Source organism: Daphnia pulicaria, chromosome 3 (genome assembly GCF_021234035.1).
Source record: "Daphnia pulicaria isolate SC F1-1A chromosome 3, SC_F0-13Bv2, whole genome shotgun sequence".
Taxonomy (NCBI): Eukaryota; Metazoa; Arthropoda; class Branchiopoda; order Diplostraca; family Daphniidae; genus Daphnia; species Daphnia pulicaria.
The window spans coordinates 9,855,744-9,874,887 of record NC_060915.1 but is presented as its reverse complement, the minus strand read 5'-3'; the positions used below and the strand labels follow the sequence as shown (position 1 = coordinate 9,874,887).

The 19,144-nt window shown below is 38.0% G+C and overlaps 5 protein-coding genes across 7 annotated transcripts; 3 read left to right on the top strand and 2 right to left on the bottom strand.

The window, feature by feature from the left end:
- Positions 1-55: 55 nt before the first annotated feature.
- On the top strand, positions 56-6,346 carry LOC124328833 (regulatory-associated protein of mTOR-like). The gene is made up of 20 exons (XM_046787643.1): positions 56-411; positions 548-650; positions 721-842; positions 914-1,345; positions 1,416-1,724; positions 1,797-2,105; positions 2,160-2,567; positions 2,641-2,793; positions 2,857-3,160; positions 3,226-3,362; positions 3,425-3,519; positions 3,583-3,664; positions 3,738-3,902; positions 3,976-4,082; positions 4,147-4,263; positions 4,332-4,759; positions 4,827-4,992; positions 5,073-5,198; positions 5,261-6,197; positions 6,268-6,346. Exons 1-19 carry the CDS (start codon positions 226-228, stop codon positions 5,463-5,465), a joined length of 3,954 nt encoding a protein of 1,317 aa, XP_046643599.1. The 5' UTR covers positions 56-225; the 3' UTR covers positions 5,466-6,197; positions 6,268-6,346.
- Positions 6,347-7,103: 757 nt separating this feature from the next.
- On the bottom strand, positions 7,104-9,489 carry LOC124328836 (putative fatty acyl-CoA reductase CG5065). Of its 2 annotated transcripts, XM_046787647.1 has the most exons (11): positions 9,461-9,483; positions 9,161-9,385; positions 8,853-9,095; positions 8,719-8,775; positions 8,568-8,656; positions 8,373-8,491; positions 8,254-8,307; positions 8,014-8,146; positions 7,632-7,875; positions 7,310-7,563; positions 7,104-7,238 (listed from the first exon to the last, which is right to left on the bottom strand). In XM_046787647.1, exons 2-11 carry the CDS (start codon positions 9,356-9,358, stop codon positions 7,121-7,123), a joined length of 1,509 nt encoding a protein of 502 aa, XP_046643603.1. In that variant the 5' UTR covers positions 9,359-9,385; positions 9,461-9,483; the 3' UTR covers positions 7,104-7,120. The 2 variants fall into 2 exon arrangements, with proteins under 2 accessions (XP_046643603.1, XP_046643602.1); XM_046787646.1 differs by having other exon boundaries at positions 9,161-9,489.
- Positions 9,490-11,883: 2,394 nt separating this feature from the next.
- LOC124328281 lies at positions 11,884-13,128 on the top strand. The gene is made up of 4 exons (XM_046786987.1): positions 11,884-12,037; positions 12,106-12,166; positions 12,245-12,496; positions 12,580-13,128. Exons 1-4 carry the CDS (start codon positions 11,972-11,974, stop codon positions 12,711-12,713), a joined length of 513 nt encoding a protein of 170 aa, XP_046642943.1. The 5' UTR covers positions 11,884-11,971; the 3' UTR covers positions 12,714-13,128.
- Positions 13,129-14,018: 890 nt separating this feature from the next.
- On the top strand, positions 14,019-15,075 carry LOC124328284. 2 transcript variants are annotated; one of them, XM_046786992.1, is made up of 4 exons: positions 14,019-14,351; positions 14,430-14,481; positions 14,564-14,785; positions 14,864-15,075. In XM_046786992.1, exons 1-4 carry the CDS (start codon positions 14,274-14,276, stop codon positions 14,986-14,988), a joined length of 477 nt encoding a protein of 158 aa, XP_046642948.1. In that variant the 5' UTR covers positions 14,019-14,273; the 3' UTR covers positions 14,989-15,075. The 2 variants fall into 2 exon arrangements, 1 of the variants encoding a protein (XP_046642948.1); XR_006916255.1 differs by having other exon boundaries at positions 14,021-14,351; positions 14,418-14,481.
- A 15-nt stretch (positions 15,076-15,090) lies between these two features.
- On the bottom strand, positions 15,091-18,943 carry LOC124328283 (leucine-zipper-like transcriptional regulator 1). Its single transcript, XM_046786990.1, has 19 exons — positions 18,681-18,943; positions 18,435-18,606; positions 18,231-18,367; positions 18,047-18,164; positions 17,790-17,953; positions 17,652-17,727; positions 17,520-17,590; positions 17,336-17,443; positions 17,187-17,265; positions 16,932-17,120; positions 16,763-16,871; positions 16,658-16,681; positions 16,521-16,591; positions 16,174-16,450; positions 15,938-16,116; positions 15,783-15,850; positions 15,636-15,717; positions 15,434-15,568; positions 15,091-15,368 (listed from the first exon to the last, which is right to left on the bottom strand). Exons 1-19 carry the CDS (start codon positions 18,818-18,820, stop codon positions 15,237-15,239), a joined length of 2,331 nt encoding a protein of 776 aa, XP_046642946.1. The 5' UTR covers positions 18,821-18,943; the 3' UTR covers positions 15,091-15,236.
- Positions 18,944-19,144: the final 201 nt, after the last annotated feature.

Sequence of the window (19,144 nt, the reverse complement as noted above, 5' to 3'; positions counted from 1 at the left end):
CTTGTGTAGTTATACTTGGATTCATTTTTTCGTCGTAAAAAATAAACCAAAATCCGTCTGCACTCACACAACAAGAGAAACAATTTGAATTCGTGTCGTAATAATATGAATATATTGTCACTTGCAGTCGGGTGAATGTGTAGTTCATCAAGAGTTCGTTTTGTTTTGTGGTTTTTCAGATTTATCTAAATTTTTGGATAAGAAATTTGATAAATCGTTGAATAGATGACCATGTCGGGGGAGCTCTCGGTTTTCCAGCGTGCTCCATCACGTTCACCTTCTCCCGATGAACAGGGCCAAGATGAAGAAGATGAAGATTGGGCGATTGGATTAGCATTTTCTTCAGAAAGGCACACAGATAAAATTGAAGGATTAGAGGATTGTGCTCAAAACTGGAGATTAAAGGATCGGGTAACACATGCATTTATTAAGTTACCTTTCCCGTCCAAAATCAAAATTTAAATAGCATTTTGTAATTTTTTCTCCACACATTTGTGCATGTACGGCTTAATAAAATAGGATTTATTTATTTTTTTTTAAATTCAAGATGAAAACAGTAAGTGTGGCATTGATACTATGCCTTAATGTTGGAGTAGATCCTCCAGATGTAGTTAAAACTCAGCCCTGTGCAAGGCTAGAATGCTGGATAGGTATGTGATTTGTAAAGGGTTGTGTGTGTAGTGTTGTTGCTTTTTTAATGTGATTTATCTCAATGTGTAGATCCTTTGTCTATGAGTCCACAAAAAGCATTAGAAGCAATTGGCATCAACCTTCAGAAGCAATATGAGAGGTGGCAGCCCCGTGCCCGCTACAAGCAAACTCTAGATCCTACCGCTGATGAGGTACAACCGAAAAATTCTTGTTTGTTTAGAAAAGAATAATTGTGATTAATGTTGTAATTCATGAATGCCAGATTAAAAAAGTAACATCTACTCTCCGAAGAAATGCTAAAGACGAAAGAGTGCTGTTTCACTACAATGGGCATGGCGTTCCGAAACCAACTGCCAATGGAGAGATTTGGGTCTTCAATCGCAGTTATACGCAATATATACCGCTCTCGATTTACGACCTACAAACTTGGATGTGGTCTCCGTCAATTTACGTATTTGACTGTTCAAACGCTGGCATGATTGTGGACGCGTTTCAACAGTTCGCGGATCAGCATCAGAGGGAGTACGAACAACTGATGGCTCAATCAAGAAACACATTGCCTTCTCAGATGACACCACCTCCAAATTTCAAACAGTGCATTCAGTTGGCTGCATGCGCAACTAATCAGATTCTTCCTATGAATTCCGAACTGCCAGCTGATATATTTACTGCATGTCTCACAACTCCTATTAAGGTAACTAGAATATGTTTAAGATAAATTGGAAATTTAATGTACTATTCCATTTTTTTCCCTATATCAAAAGATTGCACTTCGATGGTTTGTTTTACAAAATACTTCCCGTTTGGTGCCCCGAATGACACTTGAATCAGTCGACAAAATCCCCGGGCAGCTTAACGATCGCAGAACTATGCTGGGTGAATTAAATTGGATTTTTACCGCTATAACTGATACGATTGCTTGGAATTCACTTCCACGGGACGTGTTCCAGCGCCTTTTCAGACAAGATCTTCTTGTGGCTAGTCTTTTCCGGAATTTCCTTTTAGCAGAAAGGATACTTAAGTCGTATGACTGCACGCCAGTCTCTTGGCCAAAGTTGCCTCCTACGTCTCAGGTTATTGGGATTTAAAGTTACCTTTTTCACATTATTTAAATGTCTTATAATTTCGACATTCTTTGATTTTAGCACCCAATGTGGTCTGCTTGGGATTTAGCTCTTGACATTTGCCTCTCACAGCTACCAGGCATTTTAGAAGGCAAGGAAACCTTCCAGAATTCCCCTTTTTTTGAGGAACAGTTGACGGCTTTCCAAGTTTGGCTTTCGCATGGGTCACAAAAGAGATCTCCTCCAGAACAACTACCTATTGTTCTGCAAGTTCTTTTAAGTCAAGTTCATCGTTTAAGAGCACTTGAACTCTTAGGGCGATTTTTAGATTTAGGCCCTTGGGCTGTCAATTTGGCGCTGTCGGTCGGCATTTTTCCATATGTTTTAAAGGTTTGCTTTTCTATTTTAATATGTTCTACTCGATAACTGAAATCTTCGTTTTAGTTACTTCAAAGTTCTGCTCGGGAACTGCGCCCATTACTTCTATTTATCTGGACGAAAATTCTTGCTGTTGATGTTACCTGTCAAGCGGATTTAGTCCGTGATGGAGGACACAAATATTTCCTCTCTGTTCTTCAAGATAATTCCGTGCCGGATGATCAGCGCACGCTGGCCGCCTTTGTGATTTCTAGAGTGGTCTGGAATCATCCTATCGGGCAGGAAGCTGTTTCTCAAGTAGCTTTTATCTCGAATGCCCTGGAAATGGTCTATGAAAAGGATAAATTACTTAGACAATGGATCGTCATTGGAATTGGCTTAGCTTGGCACAATGCTATAGCTGCTCGTTGGTCGGCAATTCGAGACTCCGCTCATGAGAAACTATTTCCGTTGTTGCGAGATTCTGTTCCTGAGGTGTTTACAACATTGTTGATTATATGACATTAAATCTGTCGAATTTCAGTCTTATTTGTTTATGTATGTTAAGGTTCGAGCGGCCACTGCTTATGCCCTAGGAACGTTTATCCATAGTGGAGGAAAGACGGAACGAAATGAACTTGCCAACAAAATTGATCACGCAGTGGCCTTACAACTGGTGAATGTTGTGAACTCGGAAGCTAGTCCTTTGGTTCGCAAAGAGGTATAGTAGCTTCTTTTCGCTTTGGGAATTGAATATTCGTTAAATTTAATTTTCTTTCTAAAGATCGTTGGCGCTCTCCAGTGGATTGTTTTGATATTCGAGTCCACGTTCATTCAAATGGCTGTTCAACAGATAGAAGAGGAAAAGAATAAAGACTCGAACAGTCTCTCTCCAAACGTGGAAGTAACGTTAACTTCTTCTGGTAGTCTACAGAGGCCCACGCGTCGTTCGCGGGCCTCCACATCCAATGCGATGAACCTAGGCACAAGTCCGGAACTATCAGATAGTGGTTTCACCCATTCCACAAACTCCGGACATCCAGATCATATTAGACGAGCGGTTTCTATTTCCTCTCTCAGTAGCCTTAGTAAGATTTTAATAGTAAACCAAAAATTGATTAAAATAAAATATTTATAAATTTTATTTTTGCAGCGAGTTCCACTTTGCCTAGTCTTGCTTTTAACACTATTTACGTTAAACTTTGGCACGGACTTTCAAGCATGGAAAAAGATCCTTACCTGGAAGTCTCTACGATGGCAAAGAAATTAACGGATTATGTGCGGAATAAGGTATTTCCTTTTTAAAAATAACGCAGTTGGTCAGCCACTTAAACATAACATGCATATTTCAGGCTAAAGAAGTGATAGCTTCACGGGAATCAGACGTTAGTCGTCAATATACGTATTCCAATTCGAGTAACGATTCTATGGATAAATCCCTCTACATGTAATGCTGTATACTATTACAATATCTCGTACAAATAACGAATATATTTGGGACTTGTTTCAGTGGGGACTCTCCTCCACGGGCCCTTGTCCAACGCACTACTCCCTCATTCAACAGAATCAGGAAACGAAGCATACCATCTACAGTAATAACATTTTGAACTGGCTGCCTCAACCGAATGTTATTACTACTACTCAATTATTTTTTATCGTTGCTAGATTGTGGAAGAAGGTGAAAGTTCCAAAGAGTTGAAGGATCCTTTAGTAGTAACCGGATTTGTCGAATGGTGCGCTCGTCATTTTGCTGAACCAGCTGCGTCTAATGAAGATTTTCAAATCAATATCAAACCCAATCACGAAAAAGAATTAACTATTGAATTCGAAGTACAGCCTCAACTTAAATTCTATGATTTTTAGAATTATTATTGATATATTTTTTTTTTTTTTTTTCAACTAGATATGCGGGAGAACACGTGAACGAGACACTGAAATGTACTACACACGCGAATGGCGATATACAAGAAATGCTTCCGTTCGCCATGAAGCTAAAGAAGAATGTCAAAGGTGAACTCAATTTCAGGGTTTTTACCTAGTTTTTTAATTTAAAATTCTATGTTGATTTATTTAGACCAAATAAAGCAAAAATGAAAGAGGTTTTCTGCAATCGGAATCCACTTGTACCTTCAGTTATCCGCTTTCATCCCTACGATCCTTGGCTTGCTGTAGCAGATAAAGAAGGATGCACGTAAGAAACAATTCTGTTATGGTGATAAAAGTTTTTCTGTGCTTGATGAAAATTTTTCTATAATGTAGAGTATGGGACTGGGAAAGAAGCGTCCGTCTTGTCCATTTTAACAATCAACAACAACCCAGGGCTGCTCGGATTACATCAATGGATTTTGTGAACGGACATGATGATGCGTTACTTCTTATTGGTGCAGATGATGGGTCGTGCAGAATCTGGCGGGATTTTATTCGAACAGGATCTCGATCAGCAAATGTTGTTGTCGAAGACCACACTGGGGTTTCTCTTGTTTCAGCATGGAACTGTATAGCTGAAATGGCACCATCGACTCGATGTTCCGGTCTGGTTTTGGATTGGAATCAAGATTCTTTACAATTGCTAGCAACAGGCGATGTTCGCTTGATCCGCATTTGGGACGTAGAGCGTGAATTGAAAGTCAGTGACTTTCCTACTGGTTCAGAAAATTGTGTGACCTCCGTTCATCATAACCCACGAGGTTTTGACCAAGTTTAAGAAATTTATTTAATCGTTTGCGCAAATTTAATTGATAATTTTGTCTTCAGATCGATCGCTCTTTGTAGCGGCATGTGGAGACGGATCAGTCCGCCTTTTTGATCAGCGATGCAGCGCTGCAAAATCTAGAGTTATGACTTGGAGGGAGCATGCTGCTTGGGTCATAGATTGCGAATGGATTTCGGTTGAAGGAGGTGCCAACTTAGTGAGTGGCAGGTAACAATTATCTCATCGTATTAATCATTGCATTGTATGAAATTACGTTTGATAGCTAATAGTTTTTTTTTTTTCTCAAGTCTGGCGGGTGACATCAAGTTCATGGACCCTAGAAATCCCAACTCGGTTCTTACCGTAGCCACAGCGCCTAATTCGCAAGGAATGACTGCCATGGCAGTTCATCCCAAGGCTAACTTATTTGCTTGGTAAAACAGCTTTTGTGTGGAAAATGCTTATTTTCCCTAACATGCATCGTTTTCATTACTAGTGGAATTGTCGGACAGTACATTACCGTACACGACCAAGAAGGAGAAGTGCGTTCTACTATCGCGTATCACGACGGCGGTGGTCTTTTGGGCTCCAAAATTGCAGCTGTCTCCTGTCTCACCTTTCATCCTCATCGGGTGTGCCTCGCTGCTGGAGGCATGGACTCGATGATTTCTGTTTTTTCTTCAGATAAGTCAAAGAAGTAGAATGGTTTGCTTTTGTTGACTCACCGTCAAGATTCGTCGTTTTCTTTTTTTCTGTTGGAGATTTTTCAATTCGAGCCGCGAGACCTCGCATATGTTAAATACCCAGTTACAAACAATCACTATTGTGAGCGAAAGATTCAAAATGAAGCATCCTCTATATTAATTCATGCACCGAATTAAATTAATTGTGTATCTTAAATGTATTTTTTTTTTTTGTGAAGCTTCCTGCTGACTTCTTATCAGTTTATTCATTGGGTATGATTTTCATGTTATTATATCGAGCTATGCTCACGTTACACAAGATAAGTTTACATGCCCATGCTGTTTGGGTCGACGTTCTCAATCCATGTGAGTATTGGGTAATACAAAGTAATTGAATACCAAAAACTTTGTCGATGCATTCCCGTCGTCAGAATGTTTAGACGACATTGTTCGACTTAAGTAAAAAAGAAAATGTGATGCTTCGGCTTTTATCTTTCTACCCGTTTATCAGTTGTTGCGATAAGGTTATCGGAACGGAGATCTTTTCCGTTGTCCTGGTCAGCTGGTGGCCAGTTCAATCGTTTATGTGTTTGAACGCAGTGAAAACCAACGTCGCATTAGCCTTTGTTAACCTCGTATTGAAAACGGGATTAAGTTGTCAAACTCACCATGAGGATTCCCAGGTTTACTGAGAGCTGGTGTGGCTGTTCTCTTCAAACGGGGACTAAAATTATCAGCATCTTTTCTGTGGTACGTTTGGTACACCTGGTTACATGTAAAACTCTTTTGATGCTTATGATTATGTACATATTATCCTTAGGTAGTAAAGCTTCTTTTAGTGATTTTACTGAGTATCGCATGTGCCTCCTTCGATTCTCTATACAACGGTCCCCATGACGGTAGATTGTCTTGAAGAACTTGAAAAGACGTAAACTAATGTTCAATATTGAATTCTGCAGGAAAATACAGTGCAACTTTAGCGGTACTGATAGTATTCCTTATCGCCTCTATGTGTGATTTGATGGTTTCGTGTCTTTTGGTCATGGCGGCCTATTCGCAACGCCCAAATCTGGCAAGGCCGTGGCTCGTAGTTTTTATGGTTTCTCTTACAATTGATGTCGTTGTTTTTATTTCGTCTGTTACGAACGGAGACTTACCTGTTGCCATCACTACACCAATACGGATAGGTGATAGCCGTTTTGTCATAACTTTTTTCTTCAAGCGGATGATAGATAAGCACTTACGCATTATTTTTGAAATGTAACCACTAGGTTTTGGCCTATACTTTTGGCTGGTTGTCTATAACTACTGCGAAGAACTTCGTGGGATCCCAATTATAGGGACCGATTACGGAGACGTTGAGAGAGCCCAAGAAGATTCTCTGCTGAGACCTTATCAAACATTATAAAACTCACGTTCCGTGACCATCTACTAACAACTCCAAACGGAAAGAGTTTATGAAATTTACAATATCTTTTAATGAACCTGGAAACATTATACAATTCACATTTTTTAAAAAATCCCAAACTGTGTATTGATTATATTTTACATGATTTCACCGCAATATTTTTGTATCTTTTATCTCAATATAATATAAAGTCTTGGTGCTATATATTACTTCTATCGGAGGGAAAGAGAAGATTCGTGCACCTTTATCACCGCAGCTGCCAATTTTACAATAAAGATGGAAAGGGGCTTTGGAAAAGACTTCTGGTTTTGAATCGGTTGACCACGGAAAGAACAAAACAGAGCGACATCAATGAGCGAAGAAAGACTTTCAGGACGTACATTCTGCGCATATGTTTGAAGCAAAAATTAACTCTAATGTTTTTTTAAGTTTGAAATCAAATGTAAAATATTACCTGACGAGGGTTTTTCTTGCTTGCGGAAGAGTGCTAGGGTCGTCTTTGAGAATAAACAGCCGGATTCCTTGGACGTAAGTTTCAAAATAGCTACGCCAATTGAGTTGACGGACATCAAAATCAAAGATTTTTCGATCGGCTGTCGACATTTTGGACTGGATCGTCAGCGAATTTTCACTAACAAACTGCCATTGGTGGCTATTAAAAAAGCCTAAGTTTGAAATTGCCCTAAAAACTCGTTCATACAATTTCACCTGTTTCATATTCAATTAATCTTTGTTATAAAAATCAATATTTATTGCATTTTTAATATTCTGGGTACCATTTTAGCTCGTTTGCCAAAAAGTTGGCTGGTGAAGTCCAGAAGATATGCTGGCAGATAATGGGTGAGAAAGACATTGATTCTGAAATACCAATCACGGTTGGTGCATTCGCCGCTTGGGCACCACATAATCTCCTTCGGCGGATATTTAATGACAGCTTCTTCTGAAAACGACCTCATTTGATGGATGGTGATCGGATTGTGATAGCTCGTAGAAGACGTATAAACAGTGAGTTGTGAAGGTCTGTAACAGGAGACGTATTCAAGGGTCGATGACATTTGGAGAAGTAAATAACAGATAGGTAATACTCATTCCGTGTTTATGACAGAGTCACGGAGTAGTGCAACAGTTATAAAATAAATTTAAAAAAATTGTCGTTACTTTGTCGTAGCTTGATGCCAGGCGACGGCTATTATAAGGTTGACGGCATAGTCAACAGGAATTAGATCGATGACACAACTGGCTTCACACTTGAAAAGCCTGAGGAAACCCTTTGCTCCACCTGCAATTAGGCCTGTCAAAGCAATAAAAAGAAACGCGTTTGGCAATCTTTAATATATCAAGGCACGTCGGCAGTAAAAAAAAATGGAGCAGTTCAATCGTTTCTGTCATTTTTCTCACCAGTCGGTCCGTAGAGGGAATCGATCCATCCAGGTGTAGGTTCTTTTGCGGCAGCTATATAGGACGACACAAATATTTATCAATATTCATAACAACAAAATATGAATAAATGAATTCACCTGTAACGATGGAAGGACGGACGATTGCTAATGGAACGTTGTGCTTTTCTCTTTCTAGAATTTGTTCGGCCAAGGATTTAGAAAATGTGTATGTGTTTGGGTTGGATTTTCCGAGCAATCTAATTAAGCGTTTGTATGTCGTATTAAAGTAATTAAACTATTAGACTCTATGTACTTGGAGGTTTTAATTCTTACTGTTTTGTTATGCTTCGAGTAAAGTCACCATCTATACTTTCTAAAAAGTTTATGAGTTTGATGGGATCAATGTGCGATGGATAAATCATCTGATACAAAATAAAAATAAATACATCGAATTTAACATGCAGGAAATAAAACTAAGATCCACCTCGCCGACAACATCCCGATCCAGATTATTGAAAGCGGTCGATACATGGACGAAAGCCTTTTTTGAAAATTTTTTAAATGAATAATTAGAGCGAATGCATTTGTGGTCGAGAGAGAAGAGAAAAAGAAACAAACTTCTAGCTTCGTCATTTTCTGGCAGATGGCCAACAGCTGCCTCGGTCCTTTCACATTCGTTTGCAGCGCATCTTTCAATTCATCATCGAATCTTACACTGGCAGCTGAATTGATGACGATTGAAACGTCTTCAATGAGCAATTGCATGTCGGCTGGAGAAATGCCCAGTCCTGGCAAGGTCATGTCTCCAGCAACGGCAAAGATTTTGTCTAGCGCGTTGGGCTGGTCAATCCAACTAAACACCTAAAAATATCTTTTCATAAGAATAAAAAATCCAACAAGAAGAACATAAATAAATTAAACATTACTTGATTGTTGATTAATTCATTGCGACGGGTTGCGATATCTTTGTTGGGAGAAGTTCTCATGAGCAGGTAGAGGCGCTTAATTTTTGGACAAGAACGAAGCAACTTTTCAACCAACACTTTACCAACAAACCCAGTGGAACCAGTAATGAAAACCGATCGATCCTGAAAGAAATCGGCGATGATGCTCTCGGATGCCATTTTTATTTTTCACCGTAGCCAACACCGCTGAAACAAAGATGGAAATAATTTTTTGCTAGGGAAACTAACGTAATAACTACACAGAAGACCTTGCAAACCCACTCTGTTGTCTGCCGTGTGATGTGCGCAACTGAAAGCCACGCAATACTACGGCCGCCTTTTACTTTTTGTGAGCAAAATACACGCAATCAAGATAGAGAGTGTTTTTTCACTTCGTGTTTCGTCATATTTTTTTAAACTGTAGGATGTGACTTAAAATTCTTGTCCTCTTTCGAGAAGGTTTCATGAGCATTAGTACTTTTTAGCTCCTCCCCTTCAACGAATTGATAGACACACTGACAGGTGGTTCAACTTATAGACTAAATTGGTTTATTCCTATTTAACGAAAATATTGCGAGTTATAGGAATTGCGTGTAAACCATTAGACGCCGATAATAAGTGCTAAAATGAGTAATTACTTATATGCCAACATGTTACTGAATCCAAAGAAAATGTTTGTGAATATTCGGTAAGGTTAATTTAATAAGACGTGACGAAAGTAAACAAGAAAATCTTTAGCCATATTGAAAGAAGTCCTTGAAAACCACTAGCAATATGCAATTCACCAGTGTTGAGTTTTCTTTTTAAATTTTATAATTATAACAGTTAACTATGATAAGGCATTTTTTTCCCCTCAAGGACTGTGGAATTTTGTTGCTATGTTGCAAAGTAGCCGGAAGCTAAAAATGTTTTATGAGTGGAATAGCCGAATTACTGTTTTTAAAAAAATATATGTAATAAAAAAAGGTACAAAAATAACAGTTTTTATTGTTAGGGAGCTTGATATCCGTCGCGTTGCTGATTGTACACATATACATATAAAAAAACGTACTATGCATAATATGCGTTATTCTTCATTAATTAATAACGAAACATTTACATGACCGTACTAAGCAAAATATGGACCCCCTATATTATTAATTTTACCTTTTTTGTGTGGTGAATTTCTTCCAGTTATGGGAAAGTGTAGAGAATACTCTTTGTTTTCTTTGTGACGAAGGCACAATTTTAACTTTTAAATGAAATTGCACAGTCCTTCAGAAAGTGAAAGCGAAGTTTAAATGCGTTTTACAGCCTATTTCTAAGAAATAGGGAACCTTATGATGTCGACGAGTCTTTTTTTTTTTTAAATAAATTTTCACTTGTGAAGTACGATTTCGTGCTGTTCTGTACAAAATTATCCCGCTGCCAGTATAACTATTGATTATGATAGAGGTACATTTGGGAACGTATATTTACCTAGTGGCTCTTCATGCTGAACGTCTTCAACATGTGTTACACACAAGAAGCAAACAAATAATTTCTTATGTTGGACAGATTTTGCCACAGTTGTTCCATGAAAGTTTTTTTATACTGGGACAATTTAGAATGGGACCACTAGATGAAAATAAGTATAAAAGTAAAAAAGAAGTAACAAATAAGAATGCATATCACTGCGAAACCTTTAAAAGGCAAAGTTTGCATTGCCTGTTATGTACGTCCATTCCTGTTATATTTTTATTGTTTTCTTTGAGCATACATTTTTTGTATAAAACTTGGCCCCAGTCAAAAATTTACCCTAGAACGGATCGGCTGGCAAGCGGCTCTCTCTTTTGGTCGCTTTTGGCTTGTCCATTTCCCAATACGGCCCAGCTGACACACGACTCCCTTTCAGTCAAGTCCCTGCCTTCTGTATCAGTATAGTTAAAAGAGAAACAGTGCAAAATATGGAATACAATGTCGACGTATGTTCCACCGTCTCGACTTCCACCCAAAATCCCAATGTAAGATTATACGTACCTCTTTGTCATACTTTAGGTATACGGGTACGGTGCATTCGCAATAACCGAAGCGAAAATAATGAGCGATGATGAGAGACTGACTGGTGTGAATAATGCAAAAAAAAAAGAGTATCCTTCAGTTATAAAGGGTTATGACTCGTGAAAATTATTTTGTGAATTCCGATGCCCGTGACTTATATTTTCAAGTTATTTATAGTAGAGCAATATTATCATAGATTCTTTTTTTCTTTTTGCTCGCTGCTGAGGCATCGTGAAAAAGATAAGGGATTTTGGCCTTGTCCGTTGGTCTGCAAAGGCCCCAGCTTTTCCAAATAAATTTACAAACAAACTTGGGTATCCGAATGACGTCAGTGATGTTGTAGATTTATAGTGACTGTACGAAATCAATCGACCATCAGCTTCAGTACCTTATCTATTCATGTTTGCATTTAGCATGATACACAGCATTTTCATGCAAACTAAATTTGGAAACAATCATACGTCGTCCAATTGGCTCACAAAAACAGTAAACCAATATCACTATTGTTTCATTATATATCTGTTGTTTGACTAACAAACTGTGCCATAGAAGCTATTAGTATAAAAATAGACAGATGGTATATGGTATAGAGCCATAATAAAAATAAACACGTAGCAAGCCACGATATCCGTAAAGCGCTCTTATCGCGCCCTCGAAGAGAAATCCATGAAGTTGAGACACAGCTTTCGGCGGAGACGGTGTTGAGCCAATTCTGTTTTCGTTTTCACCATAGTTATTTCAAACGAAAGTATAGTTTAAAAAAAAAGGGACAACATGAAAAAGACTTTGTGTGAATGCTCTCTCCAAAAAAGGACTAAAATGATCAGCATCTTTTATTTGGTATATATTTTTTGGGTGTTGATTACTGGCCTATGATTAACGCCTCAATGCCAATTACATTTTTTCAGCTCGTCAATTTGGCAACTGGTTTTTACCGAAGCTATCAGCTCGGTCTGATCGAATTTGTTGGTATTGGAGTACTATACCTCATCCACTTTTCTATTGTTGCATCATTTCTAACTGCTAGGTTTCTCTGCGTCTTGTTAGGAGAGTACGACGGAGTTAAGGCTTTCAGTTGTATTTCAAATACGCTCGTCGCTTTCATCTTGGCCATGTTCTCGGCTCTTCTCTTTTATGCCGTCTACAATAACCACAGACAATTGATGATGCCTTGGCTTTTCACGACAATCCTCATTGCCTGCACGCGTGATGTCTACATGCTCATTCGGAGCTTCTTCTACGCTTCGGCAGGCACCTGGTTGGGCGTGCTTTATGTTACTGCCATGGTCATGCAGATAAGTATGCGTATAGTAGTTAAATATTATTCGATAAAAAAATTTAACTTAGGCCTAATGAGGATTGTATTACCCTTAAAATAACAGCTCTAGGTATGTACCTTTGGTGGGTCGTCTACGGTTTTTATCATGAGCTCAAGGACAAAGAAAATGAAAAAAGGAAAAAAGACCTGCTTGTTGGTAATTCCTCGACGAATCCTGCCACTTCCGACCCTGTCTAGAACACTTTATGACGGGAAATGTTGTCGATTTATCTATATTTTTCGATAATATATAATATAAAAGAAACTGCTTTGTTTTTATACCGTTACACTATACAATCCTATTCTCAGCGCCCTATACATTCAACTGAAATAAAGTTTGAAAAGAAGTTATTAATCATAAGTCATATTCTAGTCCAACAATTTAAAAAAATTACTTCAATTCGGATTTGTATCTTTTCTTCAGTGTTGGTATATTTGTCGTAACACCTCTCGGCACCTCATAATGTTTCCCATCGAAAAATTGCACGTGTCGCAAGTTCTTGGTATAGGTTATAGCGCTATGCATAGTTTCTTTTTTTCACGGTTTCTAGTTGTATGCTTCCTGTTTCACACATAGGCTGGCTTTCAAATTTCAATAAAAAAGTTTCATATCTCCTAACACTTGTGTTTGTTTTTCAATTGATTTCGAATTGTATTGCTTCTCATATTACTAAATGTGTATTTTATGGCATGATTTCTCCAGCCATACAACACCTGCAAAACCCAACATTTAATTTCTGACTGACGAGTGAAAACTCACCAAAAGCGCCCATGTGCTTTCACGAGAATTACGACAGTTTACACAGAGCGATGCAGAGCACATGCATCGGTAATGTGCATTTGAAAATAAGATTTCTTTGTTTTCCCTTATATTATTGTATAACCCGCGGGATGTGCGGATACACTTGCGTATCTGCGGTCCATCAATTTTGCTCCACTTGCGACTTCATTTGGAACGGGAATTCCGTGTGGGCATGTAATTGTTACGAAAGCATTGACTTTCCCGAGACTTTTACAGCAAGATGATGCGCAGCAGTGTATATAGCTGTTTCTGTTCTCTTCTTCATGTGGCGTGAATAAACAACTGGCTCCTCCATATCATACGAAACCGTTGCACAGCGACAGACAATAAATAGTCAACGATACAACAAGAATCAAATAATTAAGAATTTTTCAAGACAAACTAACATTTGTCGTGCAGTGGAACAACATTAAAAAATACTCAACCGATACAGCAGTGGGTTTGTTTATTTGTGTGGACCTTCACGATCGGTTGCACCAACCAACCCAACTGAACTTCTGTTATGACTCCTTCCTTATTTATGTTGTTAGTACGTAATATTGTGTCTTGCGCGTTCTCTTTCGTTTCCCCGATTTTCAATTGCAAAATATGTAATAACATAATTTGTATCGTAGTAATTTATTATTCTAAAATCCGCAAACACAAACTTATTTACATTTTGCTTAGTTCTTACGATATTTTTAGAAAGTCTAAGAGATATTTATCAAAGTTTTCTGTGAGCTATACAAGGCGCTGTCAAAATATACAAGTTTTCTGTTTTGAACATCCAATAGTACGTGATGATGCCCTAAATAGACAGTCAAGCGAAGCTGCGCAGTTCTGAGAACAGCTTAAGGCACAAAACTGTGAATCGTTGGCCATCGTTCGAGTAAAACACATATATCATGAAGTTCAGCGTTAACGAATCTAATTAGGAATACAGTGGTTATTGTATGTATAGACCTCATAAATAAACGATGGCGTGTAGAATGAAAAGATTTTGGTGCGATTGCTCACTTCAAACGGCTACAAAATTCATCGGCTGTGTCGATATGGTATTGATTGTCTTGGTCTTTAAATTTTGTCATGTCGATATCATTCTGCACAATGTCTTTTGTAAGATTCATTAACAGCTGGTAAACGTGACGATTGGTGTCTTACTCTCCACCAGGACGGTTGTTAACGGTAAAACGAACGAACATGATTTACTTCATTACCTTTTTGTTTTTTCCATTTTTTTTTACTTAATTTAATTTATTTTAATTAGGACCCAATGATATTATGTATGCTACCGCTACTTTCGCATTTGTACTGGTAATGTTTTCTATTCTGCTCATCTATGCCGCCCGATGTCGCCGCCACCAACTTGTGTTACCGTGGTTGATCGTGCAATTGCTTGAAAGGTGTTTCATAGCCGTGTTTATTGCGGTAGGACTTGTAAGGCACGCACTCGGCGTGGTGCCCATCATTCTTATTTTGTTTGCCTTAAGTAAGCTAGCTTTGTTTTGTTGCAGTAGATTCAGAGTGAAAAATCGTAACAACTAAAATTGTTCTTTGTCATTTCTAGTTTTTGCGTTTTACCTGTGGTGGGTGGTTGGCTGCTTTTACCTTGAACTGACAGACCAAGAGAGAGCTGATGTAACTCATACTGATTCGCAATCTCGAGAATTGGAACACGAAGAAAATGCATAGATTAACGGAATAACAAATGCCATGAAAGTACAACTTATGATGACATCCTTTGTCGCGGGGAAAAAATAAAATGTGTTTACTAATGAAGTAACGAATGCTTAATTCCGTGCTGCGCGATTATATTGAAGGGTACTTTGGTGTAAGCGTAAGACAGGTAGTGATAAATTATGATAAAACTTTAACATCAACTTTTGCACGAATGTCAGTGGGCTGTCCCGAATTTCAACCTACGAACGAACGTTACACTCTCAGGCATCGCTATTCAGACTGGTGCACGATAGATCCTGAAGCTTTGAGTCACTCATATCGTCAGCTAAAGCTTCTAAAACGTCAAGTAACAACTCTCGACTTAAACTGCGAATTCGAGGCATTCTTGCCACCTAAAAATAAACAATTATAGAAATAAATTTTTAAGACGTAATTGAACAAGTTAAAATTTAAGTACTTTTGGAAAGTGATGAACAATAAGATTCAAAGCGTATTTCTTCATATCAATTGCCTGGATACGGTCGGCTGCTTCGAGAATTTGTATCACATTCTCAAACGTGACATTCATCTCAAGATTTTGTTTGCAGAATGCCTAAACAAAGAGAAATATAATTACAAAAACCACCGAAGAGGTTTGAATTAAATTGTGGTATAGCAACCTGCATCCTGTTGTTGGTAAAACCGTAGAAAAACGGAGCACTGAACAAGTACAAAGAGTCTTCTGGAGGCATGTTTACGTCTCTGAGAATGACATTTAGATATTTTATTACATTATTGTTAGCATTTATTAATATTTAGAAAGGTACCCGTGGTAAATGTAGCGAATAAGAGAATCGAACGATTGCCTGGAGGGAATCATTTCTCCTATTGCAATCTTTAAAGGAAAAACAAAAAAAAAAAAAAAAAGAAGAGAATGTAATTACAGTAAAAGTTAGTTGATGTTGTAATATGTTATGCTTACGTTCACCGTAGAGTCTTCAGGCATGAAAGATCGAAACATGGCTTCAAAGTAAGAACATCGCGCTGCGAGGATTGCTTTATGCGCTGGAATGGATGTCCCTTCTAAGACTAATGTAACGTCACAAAAGTCCTTTCCTATTGAACGAACAAACATTTCCATGTCTTGTTCAAGATTTGTACCTGAAAAAGAAGAAAAAATAAAACAACTATAAGAATATAAGAACTACCACAAAATACCTGTGTTATCAAACTGAGGTTCAACTGGAACCCGAACGTGTGGCACTTGTCTACGCCGAATTATTTCAACCATGAGAGGTTGATCTAACGTTTCAAACTCGTTGCTCATAACGATCGCATTGTAATTTGATTCCTTGACAACGAAGCGTAGACAGAATTCTTTGATAAAATATAAACGAAGGGTTGTCGCATTAGCTAATGCTGCCAAAACGTTACGGTGATTGATAATCGATTCTAGATATTGTACACTCAACTGCTCCAGTCGTCGCATATGAAACTAAGGTTACAAAAAAGTAATGGTAAAGTAAAAATTTTTTTCCAACCCTACATCATATAAGATACATTACCTGAACAGCGAGTCTGTAAACATCCATTATGAGCAGCACAACACGGTTGCTAGTTGCTGGTTCCTTCCCCGCTGCAAAAGTAAGTGAATAATAGTTAAATCACGTTACGCTAATCAATAATCATAAAACAAACTCACTTTTCAATGTAGGATCAATCGAATCTGTTTAATAAGAATGAGGCGATAAACCAAGTAATTAACACGAATCATATAATAAATCTGTTGAAATTTGTCAATACAAACCAGTGTAAATGAAGTTCAGTATCATTTCAAATGCTTCTGGAACGGCATCTTTTAAACGAACTTCTAGTAGTGGAAGATCTTTGAATGGTACGAAAGAGGAACCAAAAACCTAATAAAAAATAATGAATTATGAAAGATTTCCAAAGAAAATGTTGATTATGTTAATAACCTTTTCTAAATGTTTGTCGCGAGCCTCTTTGGCTTGACGAATTCGAGTTCTGAGCCACTGAGACCGTGCAGCAACTAGGGCTACATGAGCAGGTATGCGAACGGGATTTTCATCGGGACCGACAACAAATTCGATGTCACAGAATTGCCGCGTCTCAAGCAATTTACCAAAATCATCGTGAAGCGTACACTGTATAAATACATTTGTCAAAATCAGAAAAGCTCTAAAAAATACATTTCCTTTGGAAAATCTTACCTTAGGATAACTTGAGAATTGGAACCGAACCATTTCTCCGCTTCTTACATTATTATCAACTGTGCCACCAAACACATACCTAATTTTAACATTTAAATAGAATTGGACTCATATGTTTTGAATACATAAAGTAATTGATGAAAAATTACATTCCGTCACCGACAACGGTAGCTGCATGGAACAATCTACCAGAAGGAATCTGGTGGGAATCTACAGATGGTGTAATCACTGACCAAGTTTGAGTGCACAAGTCAAAGCTATAAAAGAGAACATTCATTATTCGTGATTCCTATGAGAAATGTCAAGCACCGTAGGAATATCAGGGACACATACCAGTGTAGATCGTTTGGAAGAGTACTATCAGCTGCTCCGCCAAACACGTACAAGTGACGGTCATAAGCCACCTACAAATAATTGTTTCTCAATATTTTTTTTTTAATTATTGAAAATTAACTATAATAATACCATGGTATGACCATAGCGTCGAGTAGGTGGAGGAGGAGCACAACGCAAAATGTGATCCGTAGTGATACGTGTCCAGCTAGGAAGTTAGCAAAATTAGAATACGAGAAATTGCAATTAGATTTCGATCATGCCTCTTACCATCTGCTCTTGAAATGAAACTGGAAGAGATTATTTGTGATTTTGGCTCCGCTTTGACCGCTAAACACGAACATGGAATCGCGTGCCACGGCAACTGGAAAGTTGCAGCAAGTAGGGGGACATTCTCCGATTTGAACAACTTCTTCCCATGTTCGTGGCTCACCCTTTTTACCGGATAAAACAAAAAAGTTCATTCGATAATTTTTCCAGTTCAAACTAAGTTTTAGATAAGTTATTAAAAGTCGAAAATATATTACAGGGAGCAACGAGATAGTCCACATGTCATTTAGCCTAGCATTTCCATCATAACCTGCAAATATCCAAAGTTTACCGCCATGAACAGCTGCTCCATGAGCAGAACGAGGAACGGGAGTTCTATGTGAATTATGAAACAAATATTATGTAAGATAAAAAAATATGTAGTAAAAAATATATCCTTACTTTCCAATGAACTTCCATTCAACCCACTGGCCAGTGGGAAAACGATACTCAAACAAGTCATTGCGATTTGTTAGATTAGAATTTGAGTGGATATCCCCAGTGTACCCACCAAAGACAAACATGGATGATTCATGTACCTTTTGTGATGTATAGAGTAAGATTATATGAATACACTTTTTTATGAATTAATGAAACGCTACTTACCACGGCAGAGTGATGATAGCGTGGTGCAGGAGGGGTTCCCGTGGAAAATGCTCTTCCCCAAGATTGCTCTTTTACATCAAATCTAAGTAAATCATTCAGCATGTTTTTCCCATTATCTCCCCCAAAAACATAGATGGCTTCCTTGTGTGCTACAATAGTGTGCTTACTCCGTCTGTGAATGATATTAAAACAGATTAACCATAAGTTATCCCATATATATAAGATAGTTGGAAAAAAGATTCTTACTTGAAACCGACAAATTCATCACAGTCCGGCATGCGTTTCCATTTGTGAACAGTTTCAAATGGACCCAAATCTAGAGTAAGGGACACAGCTGACTCAGGCCAATTATGGTCAAAGCCGATCTTCGTAAAACTATCTGACATTGTGATTGAAAATCTAAATCCACGTTAATATCTATCTTGACATATTAGACAGGAAGTCAATTCTGAATGTTTGGTTTCCTGTGTTGTGTTCCTCCTTAGTCCTTACCGTCCTTGGTGTTACCAAAGCAGACGACCAAACAAGTAGAATAATTTTACTCGCCATCTATTGTGAAAAAAGAGTAAGTTTAAAACTGCATATTTCAAAAAAATCCATTACAGGATCCCTAGGAGAATTTACCATTTGCCACTTGACCACGTAAAACCAATGTATTCCTCTAGACGTAACAGCAACAGCTCCTTGAAAAGTCGTAATATTTGGCATGG